The sequence below is a fragment of the Penaeus japonicus genome, unplaced genomic scaffold (genome assembly GCF_977035675.1).
Source record: "Penaeus japonicus unplaced genomic scaffold, GWHDUDI00000001_assembly GWHDUDI00000006, whole genome shotgun sequence".
Lineage (NCBI taxonomy): Eukaryota > Metazoa > Arthropoda > Malacostraca > Decapoda > Penaeidae > Penaeus > Penaeus japonicus.
Window position 1 is genome coordinate 6,865,388 of NW_028234408.1, and position 20,000 is coordinate 6,885,387.

Here is a 20,000-nt window from a genome sequence, read left to right on the forward strand (position 1 = left end):
ATTGGCGACTCTGTTGTTTAGGCGCGGGCCGGTGGCTAGGGGACGGAGGGGGGAGGAAGACTTATAGATTAACTGGCTGACTGACTGACTGACTAACTGACAGACTGGCAGAGAATGACACTTGAACAAAAAATCCTAGCGTAGGAGTACGTATAGACATCGTAGACGAGAAGGAAGGAAGGAAGGAAGGAAGGATGGATGGATGGGTGAGTCATCCGGAAGAAGAGAGAGGGGGGGGGAGGGGGGGGCTTCTCTGTTGTCACCCTGGTCTTGTCGTGCCCCGTGACCTGGCCGATGTCTCTGGCCCAGGTCGCGGAGTCGTGGGCTCGTTGATGGCCAGTTTTATCGACGGGAAGCGACTCAAGGGTCCCATTCTCTCGCCTGTTACGGGTTGGATGGGAGAAGAGAAGAGGATATGGTAGAAAAATTAGAAGAAAAAGGAGGAGGGAGAGAAGAAAAAAGGGAGAAGAAAGATAATGATGATGATTGATCAATAAAAGAAGGAGAAGGAATAGGAAAAGAAAGCAAAGAAGGAGAAGAAAGACGTTGCTAAGATTGTGTGCATGTAGTGGCACAGTTAAGATGCACAAGTCGATATGTGCAACAATGCCAACATGAGCGGGTCGCCCCAGTTGCGAGAAGGAGTCAAGATTCATGACTCACTCAGGTTTGCCTTAAAAGGCGAATCAGGCTGGTTATTTATTGATTGTGTTGCCTCTCCACACATGTACACTCTCGCTCGTATGTGTGTGTGTGTGTTTTCGCATGTACAAATATGTACACTGTGTACATTCACTCCCTGCGGGCGGGGCGAGAGATAGTAGGAGAAAAAAAAATCCCGTGGTAAATGATGCTTCTGATTCCACTAATTGGAGGGTAAATGGGAATGGTTTTGGTGCCATTAGTCCGAGCGGGAATTGGAATGTCGGAATGTCGTCGAGCGCTCCGCGTGGCCTTGTGTCGATGGCCGTTCGACCTCGTCTGTGATGGCCCGAAGGTAGGGTCGTTTGGATCGCTTTTTTCCCCCCCTGAGGGTCGTCCGTCCGAGGTCGTTGCCGAGTGCCGTGTCATGTCACCGTCGCTCATGTCACGAGCCTCGCCGGCGACACGCTGACGGTGACACAGCTACTTCGGTGCCGACCTTGTTGCAGGGTGGAAAGAGTGTGATGCAACGTTGCCCGTCATTACCGGGCGGGTTCGTGCTGTTATTGCAGGTTAAGTGGAGAGGTTGGGGTTGCGGGGAAAGGAAGGGAAGGGAGCGAGTGAGTAAGTGAGTGAGTGAGTGAGTGGGTGGGTGGGTGGGTGGGTGGGTGGATGGTTGAGAGAGTTGAAGAGAAAGATGTAGATATATATTTACCTGTTTCGTTAATCTTGCCTTTAACGTTAATCTCCGAGGTAACTGACTCCTCCCCATCCCTTCCTCGCTCCCCCTTCATGATCTGAAGCAGAAAAAAAAAACGAGATCATCCATATCATGTCATGTCATGTCTTGCCCAATTCAAACGACGTCATTTCAGTAGACGTCATCGTCACGCTTTTCAAACTTCTCGATTTATTTTTCCTGCTTTTTTTTTTCTTCCTTTTATTAATACGTAAATTGCTGTCACTTTCTCTCGTTCTGGTGAATAGGTGGACGTCCGTGACCCCGTCAAGCGCACGCTATTGAAATGCGGAGTTGAATGCATGTGTCGCGTGTTACGTGTCCGGAGCGTGACTGTGCTTTGGTTGTCGGGGTCTCTTGTGTTGTGTTGCAGGGCGTGGGTGGGTGGGTGGGGGTGGGGTTGGGGTTGGGGGGGGTACGCTCTTCTCGGGTACTCTTTTCCCTCGAACTTTGGGGTTTCGTTGATTTCGTTTTTTTTTTTTAAGTTTAGTTTTATTACGTCCTCTCGTTCTGTTTCGCCGTTTATGTCTTGTTATCTGTGTCTCGTCTCGTGTTTGTTATCTGTGTCTGTTTCTCGCTCTCTTCCCTTCCCTCTTTGTTTCCCTCCAACCTTCCCTCCCTTCCTGCCTCCCTCTCTCCCTCCTTCCTTCCTTCCTTCCTTCCTTCCTTCCTTCCTTTCCTCCCTCTCTCCCTCCTTCCTTCCTTCCTTTCCTTTCCTCCCTCACTCCCTCCTTCCTTTCCTCCCTCTCTCCCTTCTTCCCTCCCTTTCCCTCAATCACTCCCTTCCACCCTCTCCCTCCAACTTGAAATGTCAAATAGAGGTTAAGGTGAGAGCTGACGAGCAAGTGTAAGTATGTGTGTACGCATGCATGTCGCGACACCCGTACGTGACGGACCGTGGATTAGCCGGATCTGTGTGTGTGTGTGTGTGTGTGTGTGTGTGTGTGTGTGTGTGTGTGTGTGTGTGTGTGTGTGTGTGTGTGTGTGTGTGTGTACGTGTACGTGTGTGTACGTGTCTTGAGTGAGTATGTCGATTCAGCTGCGCTCTTAAGACGACCTTCACCCACTGCCTCCCTACTAAGCCTTCACCGGACACTTCCGAAATGCTGATGAGGTTAAGGGAAACCGTGGAATTATGGCTGTCGTCTGTCAGCGGGAGTGACTGACAGTGACGGTCGTGACAGCATTGACAGCGGTGACGGCAGTGACGGCGGTGACGAGTGAAGAAACAAAGGTCGGCGCTCCCACGGCTTTCAGTGTGATTAAGCGGACTGGTGTTTAGGTGGGAAGTGCGGGAAGGGCTGGTTTTATTGACGTCGGGGCATGTACAGTATGTGATTGTAGACTGATACATACATACATACATAAATAAGTGGAGGTTATGCACGCACACTCACATTTATATGCACATTCACACCCCGACCCCCCCCCCCCCCACACACACACACACACACATACACGAAGAAGAAAACGAAAAAAAGAAGACATTTACCGCATGTCTCCTTCCTCCTCCCAGACATATTTAATATAATCTCTCGTATAATAAACTCGCTTATCTCACCTTGTTTCTTCCTCTTTGCAGACTCGTTCGTCAACTCTCAGGAATGGACGCTGTCCCGCGGCGTGCCCGACCTGCGGCTGGGCATCGTGGGCTCGCTCTCCTCCGGCAAGTCCGCGCTCGTGCACAGGTCAGTATCGGGGAGCTCGCAAAGGAGTTCGTTATTGTTGATTGTCTGTTTGTATATTTTGTTCATGTTCTCTCATTCTTTGTTCTTATTCTTGGTTTATTGTTCACGCATCAACACAGGGGGTTTGTCTTTATGGAAGTTTTGCTTTATATACTTTCGTTTTTATGATAGTTGATGCCATTTCTTTATTCTGATGTATATTCACGCCTATTTCCCCAGTTGCCCTTTCATTCACGATTCGCTTTATACGTCTTTATTTTTTATTTTCTTTCTCCTCCTTCAGATACCTGACGGGGTCGTACATGCAGGAGGAGAGCCCCGAGGGAGGTCGCTTCAAGAAGGAGATCGTGCTCGACGGACAGAGCTACCTCCTCCTCATACGCGACGAAGGAGGCCCGCCAGAACTGCAGGTGAGGAATGAGGAAGGGAGGGAGGGAGGGAGGGAAAGAGGGGGGGAGGGAGGAAGGATGGTTGAGGGATGGGTGGGAAGGAAGAGAGAATAAGGGTATGGATGGGATGGGAAACTAGGATATAGGTGGATGGAAAGAAGGATATAAAGATGGCTCTAGGAAAGGGAGGGGAGAGTAAATGAGGGAAAGCAAGAAAAGAGAGAATAGAAGGATAAAGAAAACAGACGTGAAGAAAGCAGAAAAGAAAGCAGGGAGGAGAAAAATGGAGAGAAACGAGAGAGGGAAAGCAAGGCCAGAGAAAGGCCAGTATTAATTTGTTTCATGGAAGTGTACGCGAAATCCTATTTAAAGTGATTATTTAATGTCAAGGCGATTAAGAGAGCCTGCTGGGTTCACGTTGGCATGGAGGTGTGTGGGGAGGAGGGGGAAGGGGGGATAGGGGGATAGGGGGAGGGGTTGACTGCCTGCCTGCCTGAAAGGTCATTAACATTATCTCTCACAGTGACCATCATGAAGGGAGGGGAGGGGAGGGGAGGGGAGGGGGATGGGGGATCTTTTCCGGGAACAGGTGCGTCGATAGTGATTAATATTAGGTAATGATTTTTAGGGGGGTTGGAGGGGGGGTAGGAGGGGGGTTCAAGGGCGTTACATAGGGGGAGGGAGTAGGAGGGGGGAGATGGGTCGCTCGCTATAATGGCGTATAGTGATTTATTTATAGAACAATGTTAATGGTGTTGTTGTGAGTGATGATTGCGGGCGAGAATGGGCGGCGGGTGATTCCTTTTCTAATCAAGTGATTTGATTGATTGAATTACTGATTGGTTGATTGGTTGTTTGTTGTTTTTTTTCAGACCAGGGATTTTTTGGACACGCTCCGATTTGTGTCTAATCGGCGAAGGGGGAAACTGTTGATTGTGTGTCTGTGGGCGCGGTGGGTGGATGGGCGGGCCTGTGTTTGAGCCTGCGGGTGGGTGGGGGAGAGGGCGATATATCTTATCACCTTCTCTATCCCCTCCTCCTTTTCTCCTCTACTTTCTCTTCGCCACCCTATCCCTTCCCCTTCCCTTCCCTTCCCTTCCCTTCCCTTCCCTTCCCTTCCCTTCCCTTCCCTTCCCTTCCCTTCCATCTTTATTCTCCCTTCTTCACTCTATACCCTCTTTTTTTCCTCCCCACCCCGCCACCACCACCCTACACACCCACAGTCCCACACCCACCGTCACCGTGACGCCCTCCCTCCTCCCCCTCCCTCCCCCCCTCCTTTACTATCGGCTTCCCTAAAATCTCCGCCCGAAATGACCCTAAATTACGGGAACCGATAACGCTCGTTCACGCTAAAATCGCTCGTTAGTGTCGGTACCCAGTCGCGACGCTCGCTTGTGTATCGGAAGGGAAAGGGAGATGGAGGAGGAGGAGGAAGAGAAGGGGAAATAGGAGATGGATAATGATGATAATGATAACGATGGTGATGATGATGGTGATAAGAGGATTGGTGATAGTAATAGTAATGGTGATCAGAATGATGCCGATGATAATGACAGTAGTATTAACAGGGATGATGATTGTAATAATGGTAGTTATAGTAGTAATAAGATTTAATATTGTTGCTTTTATCGTTCTTGCTTTAATACCAGTAATCTTCATGTCATTAGTGGCATGAAGAAACGTTAAGGTATCACGCAATATTGTCATTTTTGCGTTATCAGAGAGCGTTATGTTATCGTGTTATCCAGGAACGTTCACTTGGTCGCGTGATGTTATTTTCCATTTTTCGGAGAACGCATTAATCAGTTTGTGTTACCAAAGTACATCCAAGGCATCGCGTTATCAAAGAACTTCGTTATCGCGTCGTGTTATTCTGCGATTCCGATGACCACCAAGCCAAGGCATTGTTCAGGTGTGTTATCAAAGAACATTAAAGTTATCGCGCGATCACGCCATCCTTACTTCACCCCCAAAGAACTCCAGGACTCGTATCTGGAGCGGCGGCGGCGGCGGTGGCGGTGGCGGGAAAGGGCGGCTGGAAATGGGTCTTCCCTGCCTAATGGGTTCCTTGTAGGCAGTTGGCACCCTGCCGTGGGCGCATCCCCAGGGGGCCCAGTTGTGTTTACCAAGCTGGACCACGAGTTACGATTCCCCCCCTTCCCCCACTCCCCCGTTTTCTCCCCGCTCCTTTCCTCATTTCTTTATTTTCTCCCCTATCTCACCTCGCTTCTTCTTTCTTTCTTTTTTGGTATAATTATCTTTTCTTATTCATGTAACTGCTGTCTTTCTCTCTTTTTTACATTGCTGATCTCGCGCCTCGTCTGCTTTTTTTTTCTCTCTCATTTTCTCGCTCTCTTCCTTACCATTCCCTATTATTACAATTCTCATTTCTCTCTTCTCTCTTTTCCCTTCCTCCTTCCTTCCTCTCTTCTCCCCCTCTCCCTCTCCCTCCCCCTCCCCCTTTCATCTGCGGGCATCTGTTCGTGTCGTTGTTTGTCCTCGCTTCTGTCGTATTCGTTTGATGTGCGTGTTTCCTGTGTTGTCGGGGCGGCTCTGCTTGCGTTGCGGTGTGTGACGTCATTCTAACACTTCGGTCCTATATCGATCTTTATTTCCGTTTGTTTATGTGTTTATTAGTTTATTTGTTCTTGAGTGACCGCTGTGACAGGTCATCATTCTTAGCCTTTTCTCCTCTCGTCGCCTTCTCCTCCTCCTCTATCCCCTCCTCTCTCCCTCTCCCCTTCTAGTAACTCAAGCCTTACCTAAGTGCCCACTAAATGCCCTCTTTCTCTCCTCTCCTCCCTCCCTCCCTCCCTCCTTCTTCCTCTCCCTCCGCATCCTGTCCATCAACTGTCTTACTCCCACCCTCAGCCCACAGTAGGGGGTTTAGAAGGCGGGTGGGGGTGGGGTGGGATGGGGGGTAGGCCTATATTTTTTTATTGCCTGCCGTAAAGACAGTTTTGTGTTCGGGCCACCCGCAATGCACGCGCACCTGCTGCATGGGGTGTAGTAGCCTCTCCTGCTTTCTTTTCTTTACTTCTGTGTCCACCTGCTAATCAGTCTTGTCCTTCAGGTATGCAGTTTAGTCCTGGGTGTCCGCTGGGTAGAGATCGGGGTTTTGAGTTTTGTTGTGGTTGTTGTTTTTGTTGTTTTTGTGTGTGTGAGCGGGAGAGCTTCTTTTTTTTTGTCTTGAGGTTAATCGTATCGCTTATGCTTTCTTCTATTATGATTGTTATTGTCTCTGTATCTGTTACTCGCCTTATTTCTCTAAGCTTTTTCTCTTCCTTGCTCTCTTCTCCTGTCACTCCTTCCTCTCTGTCTCTTTCTCTCACCTTCGTCTCTATCTCTTTTTTTCTTCTCCCCCTGTTATTCCCTTTTCTCGTTATTATAATTCTCTTCCTCCTCCTCCTTCTCCTCCCCTCCTTCCCCTTCCCCTTCCCCTTCCCCTTCCCCTTCCCCTATCTCTCATTCACGCATTGCGCAACAACATTTCAACTCTGCCTGTCGGCTTTACAACCTATCTGTATTGACATTTATCGTGAGAAAGAGGGGAAAAGAGAGGAAAACCCCCTTGCCATGGGAATTTAAAGGGAGGGGGAAGGGGGAAGGGGAGGAGGGGAGGGGGTAGAGAGGTGGCCTACAGGTAGTCAGTCAGGCTGCCATTAATGAACTCTTTATGGGTTTTAGGCCATTCTCGTCCCTTTTTTGGAGTCGTAAAAAAGGAAATCTGGGGGAGTGGGGGGAGAGGGGGATAGGGGGATGAAATGTCCCAAGGGAAAGAAGGGGAGGCGCTAAGCGATTGATTTTTTTTCTATTATTATGCTTCTAAATGGTTTTGAAACACAGGACAGGGGGGTTCTTTGTCCGTTACTTTTACGGATTATTTAGAACGGTTGTTTCCCTTTCTCTTGCTTTCGCCCTCTATTTTTTTTCCTTTTCTTTTTTTTTTTCTCTTTGCCTTTATTTTGTTATTATTCTTTATTTTTTATTTTATTTTTTTTATTTTATGGTTTTCATGTTTTTTTCTGTCTTTCTGCTCTGATCTCTCCCTCCCTCCCTCTCCATGTCTCCATTTCCTCCTCCTCTCTTTCATTCTCACATCTCTCCCTCCTCTCCTAGTCCTTATCCCCCCCCTCCCTCCTAGAGGATAATAGCAAGGATCCGAGCTCTGTTATAATGGCCCCTCGCGCTCTATTTCACACGCTGGTCGCCGCACATGTATATATATATATATTTTTTTTTTTTCTTTTCATCTCTCGCAACTACATTAAAATTGGATGTTTCCCTCTTCGGTTTGTTGTGGAATATCTCCCCCCTCCCCCTCCCCCCTTTCCGTCGATGGGAACCGGGGGAATGGGGATCTCTTTCTGTATTTTTTTTCGTTTTTCAATTCTGCTTTTATTTTCTTTTTCTAATTTTTGTCTGTTTCTTTTTCCTTTTCTCTCTCTCTCCCTCCCCCTCCCCCTGCCCCTCCCCCTCCTCCCTCTCTCTCCTCCCTCTCTCACCTCTCTCTCCTCCCTCCCTCCCTCCCTCCCTCCCTCCCCCCTCCCCCCTATCCCCCTCTCCCTCTTCCTCTTCCTTAAAAGAACGGAGAGAATATGTTTAGTTAGCCGAGAGTGCAGTGCAAGAATAAACTTCAAAAAAGTACATAAAAATCTATTGCCATGGAGTCGCTCTCTGATCGTTTCCCGTTCTGGTCGTTGGAAAGCCAAGAGGACTCCCCTGCCTCTTCTCTCTCCACCTCCCCCCCCCTCTCCCTCCCTCCCGTGGGAATCCTCCAAAGGCCGAGCAAAAGTCGGAATGCGAAGGATATCCTACGCGATTCAATCCCGTAAGTGACACCCGGCGAGAGATGAAGACGTGTATAAGAATATCTTATACACTTTTTTTTCCTCTCTCTCTTTTTTCTTCTTCTTCTTTCGTTTTCTTCTTCCTTGTATTTTTTTCTCCTCTATTTTGGGGTGAAATGTGAGTCAGGACTTTTTTTTCTAGTCTTTTTTACGTTCAGACGAAGGATTAAAAGCAGATGTATAAATGGCTTGGTTGTAATCCGGAGGGAGCAAGAGACGCGGTCGCCGGCTAATCCTCTTGCACTTCCGCTTGAGGAGGAGGAATAGGGAGAGGGGGGAAGACGGAGAAGGGGAAGAAGGAGAAGGGGAAGAAGGAGGAGGAGAAGAAGAAGGAAGAGAATGAGAATGATAATGATAACAGTAGTGATAGAAATAACGGTATTGATAATAATAATGATCACGATAATGATACTAGTAACAGTAATGATAATAATAATGATTATGATCGGACCAAAAGGAAGAAAAGGAGGAGAAAGAAGTCCGCGGGGCCCCCCCTCTTCTCCCCCTCGTTCACACTGGCTGTAACACTGACACTCATTCATCCTTGCACTCACCAAGCCACCTTCGTCTTGCGCACACTTATATACTTTTCGGAGAAGCGAAGACGTGTGCCAAGACGGGGGAGGGGGGGGGGGGTTCTGAGTATTGAGCGGGAGTCATAAAACCACCGAGATGTATGGGTGAGGTATCTATAGATAATCCGGAATGTGGATGAGGGTAAAGCACGTGGAAGATAGATGTTTAGTGGACTCCAGCATCCACAAAATGCTCGGGGAGACTTGAGAACAACAGTTGCCTTACCCCCCCCCCCCTTAAACCCCCGTCCCTCTCCCTTTTCACCCTCTTCTCCCTTCCACCTCCCTCCCTGTCACTTTGTTTTTCCTTCCTTCCCTCCCTCCCCCTTTCTCTCTTTCCTCTTCTTTCTCCCTTCCCTCCCTCCCTCCCCCCTTCCCCCAGTACGCCCTTCTTCCCTCCCTCTCCCCTGTCACCCTTGTCACCCACACCCTAGCTGGCGTTGACACGTTTTGTTCGTTTCGTGCAAGGTTGCAGGCACGACAGACCGCAGTTAGGAGGGAGGGAGAGGGAGGGGGAGGGGGAGGGGAGGGGGGGTTCAACCAGGTGAAGGTACCCTGATGTTGAAGGGATCCGTAATCTGCTTGAAGAGGGGGGAGGGTGGGGGAGTAAGGGGGGGAGAGAAGAAAGGATAGGGTATAGGGTAAGGAAGGAAAGGGGAAGAGGGGGAGAGGGGAAAAGGGGAGGAGGGGAGGAAAGAAGGAAGAGGATGTTGGGAAGTAGGATGTCGAGTGTATTTTTATCAGCGCCTTTTATCTTGAGTTCTGTTTTTCCTTTTCTCTTCTCTCTCCCTTCCCACGCACACATATTTCTTTTCAGAAAAATCTGAACTAACGATTGCAGAAACGAAGTAAATAACTATATATATCTATCTATATCTATCTAACTATCTATATATAATATATAATTATGTATTTATGTATATATATGTATAAGAGAAATTCTCCTTGAGACAGTGTCCTTAGCCGCCGAGTCGGAGGAATGCAGGAGGAAGCGGCGGCTCCTCGAAGGATAACGCTTTACGATGTTTACGCTGGACTAGGAGGAGGATAAGGATCTCGAGAGGAAGTCTCTGCCTCGCTTTTGCTAGATTTTTTTTTTATCATCATTATCGTCATTCGTCATCGTAATTGAAGTTGCTATCATTGCTATTGTTGTCGTAATCATTATCCTCAAAGACATAATCTTCGTGATGTCCTGACGTGTTTAGATAAGAAAACAACAAAAAACAAGACAAAAAAAAAACTAGGTCTTTTGTGAGTTAGAAAAGGCCCATCGTGATCCCCCCCTCCCCCCTCACCCCCCATAATGCAGCGAAATGGGCCTGACAAAACAGCTTGCACGTGGCTATTATTTTTTCTCTCTTTCTCTCCCTCTCTCTCTTTTTGCAAAGCTGACATCTGCATCAACGATTCGTTCTCTCTCTCTCTCTCTCTCTCTCTCTCTCTCTCTCTCTCTCTCTCTCTCTCTCTCTCTCTCTCTCTCTCTCTCTCTCTCTCTCTCTCTCTCTCTCTCTCTGTGGCCCTTTTTTTCCTCATTCTCCATGTCCTTTTTTAGCAACATTAGAAAAAAAAAATCTTATCCGTAGACCCTTCCTTTTGTGTTTATTGATTGGCGATTGGTGTTACATGTGTTTTTTTATTGTTGTTGATGTTTTTTTAATTTTCTTTGTCTGGCCATTGTGTTGTGAACAAGGACAAATGAGCAGCTGATTCGAATTCGTCTGGTGTCATTGTTTACCTTTTTTTTCTTCCTTTTTTTTGGGGGGGGGACTGGGGCTGGGGGTTGGGTTGATGGGGAAGGGGGGGGGGGTAAAGGGGTAGAGGGGTCGGAGGATGACCACGATACGTTGTCATGTTTTTCTTAAATTGTAGATCGAGAGAGAGGGAGAGAGGGGAGGAGGGGGGTAGTAGGTGAGTTAGTGAGTGAATAAAATTACCAAAACCAAGCCAGAAAAAGAATTAAATCATCAAAAGAAAAAAAGAAAAGAAAAAGAAAACGAAAGGATAAAAAGAGAGAAAAGGGCCGGGAGAGATAACCGCTTGAAAAACGCTTTCAATGTTTTTTTTTCTCTCTCTCTCGCCCTCTTTCATTCTGTTTCTTCTCTCGAGTCCAGATTGCAGTTGTTGAGCGTATCGATCGCGCGGAAGAGACTGAATGGCAGGAAACTCGTGACTGTAGTGTTAACTGCTCTTCCTTTTCATTCTTTTTTTACATTGTTGAGTAAGGTTTTCTTTTCTCTTTCTCTCTCGGTTGAGTACTTCATTGTCCCGCGGTTTTGAGGGCCACATTTTGAGGGAAATCACTGCCTTTGTTTGCTTTTTTTTTATTAATTATAGTGTTTTTCAAAGAATGATTAGTTTTGATTATTTTTTTCTTGTTATTTTTGTTATTGGTAACTTCTTTTGAAATAAATTTTCAAGATTATATTTTGGCCTTTGGCTTCACGTTATCCCTCACCCCCCTCAAAAAAAACGAAAAAAAAAAAAAAACGAGTTAGACGATAAATACTGCAGAAGTTGAGCCGTCCTTGCGAGCGCTAACGGCTGCAGAGGCGCCCTAAAGATAGTGAGTGATAGTGAGAGAGATAGTGGGGTCCCCTTGACGCACACCCTGGGAGATAATGGAGAGGGAGGTAGAAAGGGAGAAGGAGAGGCAGAGGAAGAGGAAGAGGAAGGAGAAGGAGGAGAAACAGAAGGTAAAGCAGAATGAGAATGAGAGAGAGAATGAGAATGAGAGAGAGAAGTTGAAAGAGAAGGAGGAAGGGAAGAGGAAGAGATAAATATATAGTAACAGAGACTTTGCAAAAGAGATAGAGAGACACAGACAGAAGCACAGTCCCTAAAACATACAGCCAGTCCAAACACGGACTGAAGGAAATGAGAAAGATTATGTTGTGCTCAACGCCACGACCTCAAGCTCGAGGTTGCGTAGTATTCAGGAAACGATTTTGGAGTGTCACGCTCGTAAGGTTGCACTCGAGGGGGATATATGCGTCTGTCTTTTGTCTGTGCTTGATATTTTGCCTTTGAGGACAGCTGTTTTAAGCGTTCAGAATGCTTCAAGCACGCGACTGACCAGGAAATAATGGGATGGTTGTACTGTTTAGGTTTTGTAAGGGCTGTTGGTGTATTTGTTAAGCTGTGGTTTTGGGCTTTATGATAAAAAGCAGCAGTCTCTGTACTCCAAGAATCTGCTGATGCCACAACTAAGAGAAAATGTGAGAGTGAGGGTGAGGGAGGGAGAAAGGGAGAGTGAGGATTAGAGAGGAAGAAAGGGAGAGAGGAAGATAGGGAGAAGGATAGAGTGTATGTGAGAGTGAGGATGAGAGAGGAGGGAGAAAGGAAGAGAGTGTGCTTGTTTATTTGTTGGAATTGTCCCTCATGTCTCATGTCCTATTCCATCTCGGCCATCTGGTTCGCATTCTCTCTCTCTCTCTCTCTCTCTCTCTCTCTCTCTCTCTCTCTCTCTCTCTCTCTCTCTCTCTCTCTCTCTCTCTCTCTCTCTCTCTCTCTCTGTTCACCCTTCCCCCCTCTCCCACCTTCACCTTCTCCCTCTCCTTATTTGATGTTTGCTAATTACCCTTCCCTAACCCTCATGTTTCCCTCTCCCTCTCCCTTCCTTTCTCCTACTCCCTCTCCAGCTCCCTTTCCCTCTCCCTTCCTTTCTCCCACTCCCTCTCCCTCCCTCTCCCTCTCCCTCTCCCTTCCTTTTTCCTACTCCATCTCCCTTTCTCCTACTCCCTCTCCCTCTCCCTCTCCCTTCCTCAAGGCTCGCATGGAGGATCCGCATTCAACCGAGACGTGGTTATCCAGCGTGGGTGTCGCCAATTATCCAAGCCCCCTTTTTGCATATGCCATTTGCCATGTTGCACGCGTACCGTGCCACGCAGCGTAGACGAACGCGTGATGTGATCGTGCGGGATGCGGCTCGAGTTTCGTGAATGTCTTATCATTATTATGGTTATTGATATCATCGTCATTATTGTTATTGTTATTACTATTGTTATTGTTATTTTTTATCTTTATCATTCTCATTATTATATTATTATTACTGTTACCATGTTATTACTATCATAATGATGATTATTCTAATAATTACTCTTGCCACAGTGACTATCCTCATTAGCCACCCAACAGGCACAGCACAACCTCGAACAACTGACAACAATGCCCAACCATTCAACTGCCTTGTCGGTTTGTTCAGTAATTAAAACCGAGATCACTTGTAATCCTCCGGCAGGGTGAGCGAGAGAGCTATGGATAACCCCCCCCCCTCCCCTTCCCTTCCCCCACACCCTCTTTACCCTGGCAGCTGTTGTGTCTGTCTCGTTGGTTTGCTTGAACCCCTGTCGGCGCCCTGGTTTTGGATCATAGATTTTTTTTTTTTTTTTTTTTTTTTTTTTTTTTTTTTTTTTGGAAGAGGAGGTGGGGGGAGGGGATAAGGTTAAGGTGGGCGTGGTTTGAGGCGTAACCGTATTTTGATTTTTTTTTTTTTTTTTGGGGGGGGGGGTCTTGGGGGTAAGGATCGGGTGTCTCTTCTCTTTTCCTCTTCGTCTCCTCCCCTCCCTTCTCCTCCCCTCCCTTCTCTTCCCTTCGCCTAACTCCCTCTATCCACTAAAGAAAGAAAGAACAAAGACATATATTTATATGTGTGCATGTGTATATTTAGCAGAGTGGACATAATGTTTACTTCCTGAAAGCCGAGGAGGAGGAGGAGGGCAAAAGGTGGTAGGGTGTCTCTCATACCCCCCCCCCCCTCCATCCCCGCCTTCTTGTTTATGACGTCATTGGCACTCATGGCGTCACGGACCCTTAGAGACCCAGGCACTGTAGCTAGGAAGCGGTGGCATGGACTCCCTCCTCTTCCTCTTTCCTTCTCCCTGTCTCTTGCTTCCTCTCCATCTCCCTCGCCCTTTCCCTCTCCCTCTCCCTCTCCCTCTCCCTCTCTCACTTTCCCTCTTACTCTCTCTCTCTCTCTCTCTCTCTCTCTCTCTCTCTCTCTCTCTCTCTCTCTCTCTCTCTCTCTCTCTCCTCCGTCCCTCTCCTCCGTCCCTCTCCTCCCTCTCTCTCCTCCCTCCTCTTTCCCTCCCTCCCTCCCTCCCTCCATCTCCTTCTCTCCCTCCCTCTCCCTCTTTCTCCCTTCTCCAGACACCAACGCTAGGAAATGTGCTAAAGCTTGCTATATATAGATCTCCTTTCCCTTTTTTATATAATACTTATAGATGCATATTTCCACGTAAAATCCCCAGTTCGCGGGATTATGCAAATAGATCGTAAAAGATTCTTTAAGGCGCAGGGGCGAGAAATATGTTTGTATATTCATGTGTTTTTTTCTTTTTCTTTTTCCTCTTTTGATCCGTTTAAGGGTTACGAAATCAGAAAGGGCATTGGGAAGGGGAAAAGAAAGGGAATAAAGGGAAGTAAGAAATATGGAAGAGAGATTTACGGAGTAATACCGAAAATGTACGATGATACTGACAGACAGGTAGAGGGGTTGTGCTTTTGTTTGTTAGTTTAGTGTTGTTAATTATTATTATTATTATTATTATCATTATTATGATTCCGATTATATTTGTCATTATTTCACGACCACATCACCACCGCCACCACTGGCACCACAAGCTTTTAAGGGACGGATGTGGAGGGTAGGTCAGGGGTCAGAGGTCAGGGCTGGAGATCCACAACGGCTGTCTTCTCGTAGGTCAACAAGAGAGGGATTAGGCAGGGGGGGTTGGAGGGAGGGTTCTTTGTCTCTGTCCCTGATTGGAGTTGATATGTGGTAATGGTGATGGTGTGATGATGGTTAGAATGGTGTAGATTGTGATGGTAATGAGGGTGATGGTGGTGATTGTGTAATGATAGAAATGATGAGGTTGATTATAGTAATACTTTTAAAGATGATGGCAAATGATCATGCGAAATAGTGACATGCGATCATGCAGAACTGTAACATCAACGCCAGTGAATAAACAAATACACAGAGATGATGAGAAGCCAAGTCAGATTTTCGTTTGTTTGTTTGTTTGTTTTCCTTATTGTTTTTTTTAATCTCATTTGTAAACGAGGCATGCAAGAAATGCGGATTAGGACAGCAAACGTCACTGTTAGAGAACGATGTCCATGACGTTGGTGGCTCTGCGCTAAGAATAGTAAGTGTATCAGTCAGCTGACAGAGGATATCTTTAGCGACGTCATAAGAATGTCTGAATGTCCTGCGGGAAGGGCACGCCCTTCGCCCTTCGTCTCGTTCTTCTTATCCCGCGCCTCCTCCTTCTCCTTCTGTTCTTCCTTCTTCTACTTCTTCGTCTTCTATTCCTCCTCCTCCTCCTCCACTCCTCCTGCATTCCCCTCCTTTCCCCTCTTACCACGTTCCTCCCCCCTTCTTTTCCCCTCCCCTTCCCCTTCTTTTCCCCTTCGTCACCAAGCTATGGTTGTGACCACAAACATCACCATTGGGAAGTCTTGCCTGTATTGACACGGATATGAACGTCATGATTTTATGGCTTTTAGGCGTTTTACGATGGCACGGTCACATGCCCCCTTTCCTCTAACCCATACCCCCTCTCCCTCTCCCTCTCTCCCTCAGGCATTTTCCCCACCTTTAGAGAGGGGAGGATATGGCACTGCTAAAGCCCAACCTTCCCTGCCCCCCCCCCCCTTCTCCTCTCCCTCCCCTCCATTACCCTCAACTAACCCATCACTTCCCCCCTCCCCTCCCCCTCCCCTTCTTGTCCTATCGTCAACCCATCATGTCAACTTGAGAGGGGGTGAAGGGAGGGGGGAGGGGGGGGAGGAGGGCAGACATATGGTGCCACTTCGCTCTTTCCGCGAACGAATGGCACACCCTGGAAGTGGCTGAAAAGGTGCCACTCTTTCGTGGAAAAAGAGGCTTGGTCAGAACGCAGATTTTATTTATTTATTTGAAAGGTGATGGTCTGTAGGTTTGCGTTAAGAGGAGCGTCTGATTAAACGGAGAAAAATGATTAAGACGAGAAGAAATAATGAGAATAAGAATGAGAGAGAGAGGAGCATTATAGATAGGAAATGTGCTTACTTCAGATAGATATTGATGATAAAGGGAAAAGAAAAGTTGTTTTAAACGTCCTTGATATACCCATAGTATACAGCAATGCGTATCAGCATACCTAAAAGAGTATACCATAAGAAGGAGAAAGAGAACACGAAGATTAGATAAAAAAAAAGGCGAAGCGAAAGAAAACGAAGAAAATGCCTCGAGTGCCAAATTTTATAGGCTTCTTGCGGTGACGGGAAGAGACGAGCGCGGTGAGGGAAATAGGCCGCGAGGGGAAAATGAGGAACTGGGGAAGACCAGTAAGTGTCGGGAGAGAGGAATCAGCAAAGATCCAATAAGGAGAAGGTGAAGGTGAAGGTGAAGGTGAAGGAGAGGGTGAGGGTGAAGGTAACGGAGAGGGTAAGGATAAGGATGAGGGACATGGTAAGGGGGAGGGGGAGGGGGAGGGTGAGAGGATGGGGGGGTATAAGTATAGCTCTATGGATAGAGATGTGAGAATAGATAGATCGAGAGAAGTGTCAAGTTCTTCCCCGTAACATTGCCGCGTCACCCCCTCCCCCCATCCTCCACCCCCACCCCCACCCCCACCCCCACCCCGGTCTCAGCAACAGCCCGTCATCACATCCGGTCCGAGCGAGGCAGGTGGACCGACCTCGTCATCCGCTCGCTTCTGCAACTCATCACATTGCTCGCACGCTTTCCCACGCACCCTTCCCCCCCCGTCTCACCCTCCCCTCCCCTCCCCTCTTCTCCCCTCCCCTCACCTCCCTTCACGCCTGCCTATTGTCCCCTATTCCTTCACTTTTTCCCGTCATCGTCTCTCTTCAACCCCTCCCCCTTCTCTCTTTCCTCTTCCTCTTTCCCCTTCCCTTTTCCCCTCTTCCCCCCCAACCACCACAACACACACGCAAAATGTTTCCCCCCCTCCCTCCCCTCCCTCCTTCTCCCATGGAAGTGAGGAGAGATTTTACAGATTTTACGGGCGTGGGCGGTCGCTGATTCCACTCCCACGCCTGCACACGTTACGATGGTACTTATGAATAATAGTTAATAACATAAAATAATATAATGAAAATATGATATAATAAGATAATATAATAATAAAATAATAATGATAGATCAGGGAATATTCGACTCTCATGGGTATGTCCACCCTCGCTTGTTTATTTGTTTTGTTTTTGTTATAGGTGTTGTTATTGTCATTATTGTTATTGTTCTTGTTACGTCGCATCACCACACAATCGTCGACACAGTCCGCGCGCTTGTACGTATCACGTGTCCGGCCGTCTGTACGAATCACCACAAAGAAAGGGACACAAAAACCCGTGACAGCAATGTGTCCCTTTATACCCTACCCCTCTCCCCCCCCCCTTACCATCCCCTCATGTTGGCCTGTCACCCTCTTGTCAGCATAGACAATGCCAAACACGCAACATGTCATATACTTGCCTCTCTGTGCCCGTTTGCGTACCCAGACACAGAGGGGAAGAATGAGGGGAAAGCGAAGGGGGAAGGGGGAGGGGAAGGTAAGTTTCCTCTCTCTCTCTCTCTCTCTCTCTCTCTCTCTCTCTCTCTCTCTCTCTCTCTCTCTCTCTCTCTCTCTCTCTCTCTCTCTCTCTCTCTCTCTCTCTCTCTCTCTCTCTCTCTCTCTCTCTCTCTCTCTCTCTCTCTCTCTCTCTCTCTCTCTCTCTCTCTCTCTCTCTCTCTCTCTCTCTCTCTCTCTCTCTCCTCTCTCTCCCTCCCTCCCTCCCTCCCTCCCTCCCTCCCTCTCTCTCCCATTTCTCTTTATTTTTTGCTTCGGTATCTCCTTCTCTCATTCTCTTCATTCTATCCTCCTCCACCTCTTCCCGTCTCCATTTTCTTGGCGTTTTCAATGGGATTTAAAGGACACAAAACATTAAACAGTCAACAGTTTTAAACCGGCAAAGGAGTGAAATTCGAGTTGTAAGAGCGGAAAGTGACTGAGATGCTGTCAAGCGTGTCAACTGTGTCACGCTGTGTCACACTGGTCACGTGAGCTACGAGGGAGAAGAAGAAAAAAATATATGAAAGAAAAGAAAGTCGGAGAAACAAGATTTTCGTTATTTTTTTGCGGTTAGTATTTTTCTTATTTTTCGTTATATTTTATATTCCGTGTACGCACAGAATAAAAGATACAGAATATATCTATCTCTATCTACCTATCTACCTATTTATCTATACCTATATAATTTCTGTTCATAATTCTATCTCAAGCACTCGTGTGTATGTATGTGTGTATGTATGTATATATGTATGTGTGCTTGCATGCTTGTAGCGAGCGAGCGGCAGGTGACCGACCGCGCGCGGCGTGGGTCGTGACACCGAAAATAAATATAGTCCATCGCTGCCATTGACGCCCCATTCGTGTCGCGAGTTAATACTACAAGCCCATTATGAAGGGGGGTGAGACCATAGGCTTAGCTTTGAAAGGCTTAATGGCATTAATAGGCCTGGGTCTGCTCGCGCCCCCGCGGCGGAGGGCGCTTTGAGAGGCGGCCGGCCGTGGCTGACGTGCCTGACCTCTGTCATGCGGGATTATCCTCCGGGATTGGATAGTTAGAGCGGGAAATCCTTGGCGGCTGGATGTAACGGCTGTCTGCGCCTTCGCCTTCCCTGGGCCTTGGGGTGTGTGTGTGTGTGTGTGTGTGTGTGTGTTTTGGGTATCATGCTTGTTTGTTTTAAGCTGTGTCGCTTTTGGATGGGGCATGTGAGCAATCGGACGAGAAAAGAAGAGAAAGGAAATGAAGAAGAGTGAAGAGAGAGAGAGAGAGAGAGGGAAGAAGAGTAAGAAGAGGAAGAAGAGGAGGAAAAAAAAGAAGAGTGCACGTCACGCTTCACTTGGCCCAGATCGGCAGAGCATCACATTGATATGGAAATGACACGTGGCGATTCGATGCGGACGAGCATGTCTCTGCGCGGCGATTGGGGGGTCGGAGGCGGGGGCATGGTGTGAGGGGGGGAGGGGAGACTGGAGGCTGAGGGGGGTTTCTTTTCCCCTTCTCTTCCATCCTTTCTCTCCCCTTCCTGTATTTCCTCCCTTCATTTCCCTAACTTCCTTCTCTCCTTTCTCTTCCCTGCCTTCGAGGTCCTCACGCCATCCTAATTACGCTTCTCTCCTCTCCCGCTCCCTCTTTTCCATCCCTTCACCCCCCCCCGTCCCCCGCTCCCCCCTTTCCCCTGAATACACCCTGAATCAGAGATTTCCCTGACCTCTCCCCCCTCCACCCTCCCCTTCCTTTCCTGCTGCGCAAAGGATGTATTTGCAGCCACAGATTTATCCAGGAAGTCAGCCGTTGATGATGCCTACGCAAGCAAAGGCATATAGGCCTATCGCATGTAGTCATTCATTTTTTTTCCATTTCTTAATTTTTATCCTTCGTCTCATGATATTCTTCGTACAATTTAAACTTCAAATTCTTTCTCTGTTTTCCTTGAAGCGAAATGCAGACTAATAGTATACAGGTCCCCTATTTTTATTTCTAAATGTAAAATGAATAAAGCCAGTTCCTATTCCCCCGCCCGCCATTCCAGTTGAGTGGCGCTTTAAATAGGATCTGAATCGTAATCGAAGGATTAAGGGAGAGCCGCGAACAGTGAACACCCTGTTATTGATGTGCTGATGCTGATGGGCATAGTGAACGTAATGCAGGCGAGAGAGGGGGAGAGGGAGAGGGAGAGAGAAAGGGAAAAGGAGATGAGAGAAATTGAAGGAGGAGGGAATGGGAGAGTGGGAGATAGAGCCAGATGGAGAGAGAGAGAAAGAGAAAGAGAGAGAGAGAGAGAAAAAAAAAGCACATGTGTAACGGATAGATACACCTTCACCCCCCCCCCCTCCTCCCCACTCCAAACAAAAAAATACCGGCGGTCCTTGTGTTTTAGCCGTCTTGTCTTAATTTATGCAAATATTCCGGTATTATACAGATTCTTCCTTGGTCTTTCAAGATGCCGCTCTCTCTCTCTCATTTGCTTTGTTTTAATATCCGTATTAATGTTTTTTTATCATCAATATTATCCTAAATTCGCCACTTAACTCTTCTATTATTAGTAATATTTCATGAAT

General features: G+C 47.5%; 1 protein-coding gene across 3 annotated transcripts in view; it reads left to right on the forward strand.

The window, feature by feature from the left end:
* Window positions 1-20,000, forward strand: part of CenG1A (Centaurin gamma 1A) — a 550,552-nt gene that overhangs the window by 462,267 nt on the left and 68,285 nt on the right. For all 3 annotated transcript variants that reach the window (XM_086537624.1, XM_086537622.1, XM_086537623.1), the window contains exons 2-3: window positions 2,964-3,069; window positions 3,353-3,479. In XM_086537624.1, coding sequence (XP_086393750.1) covers window positions 2,964-3,069; window positions 3,353-3,479 — 233 coding nt within the window. The remainder of the gene's footprint in view (window positions 1-2,963; window positions 3,070-3,352; window positions 3,480-20,000) is intronic.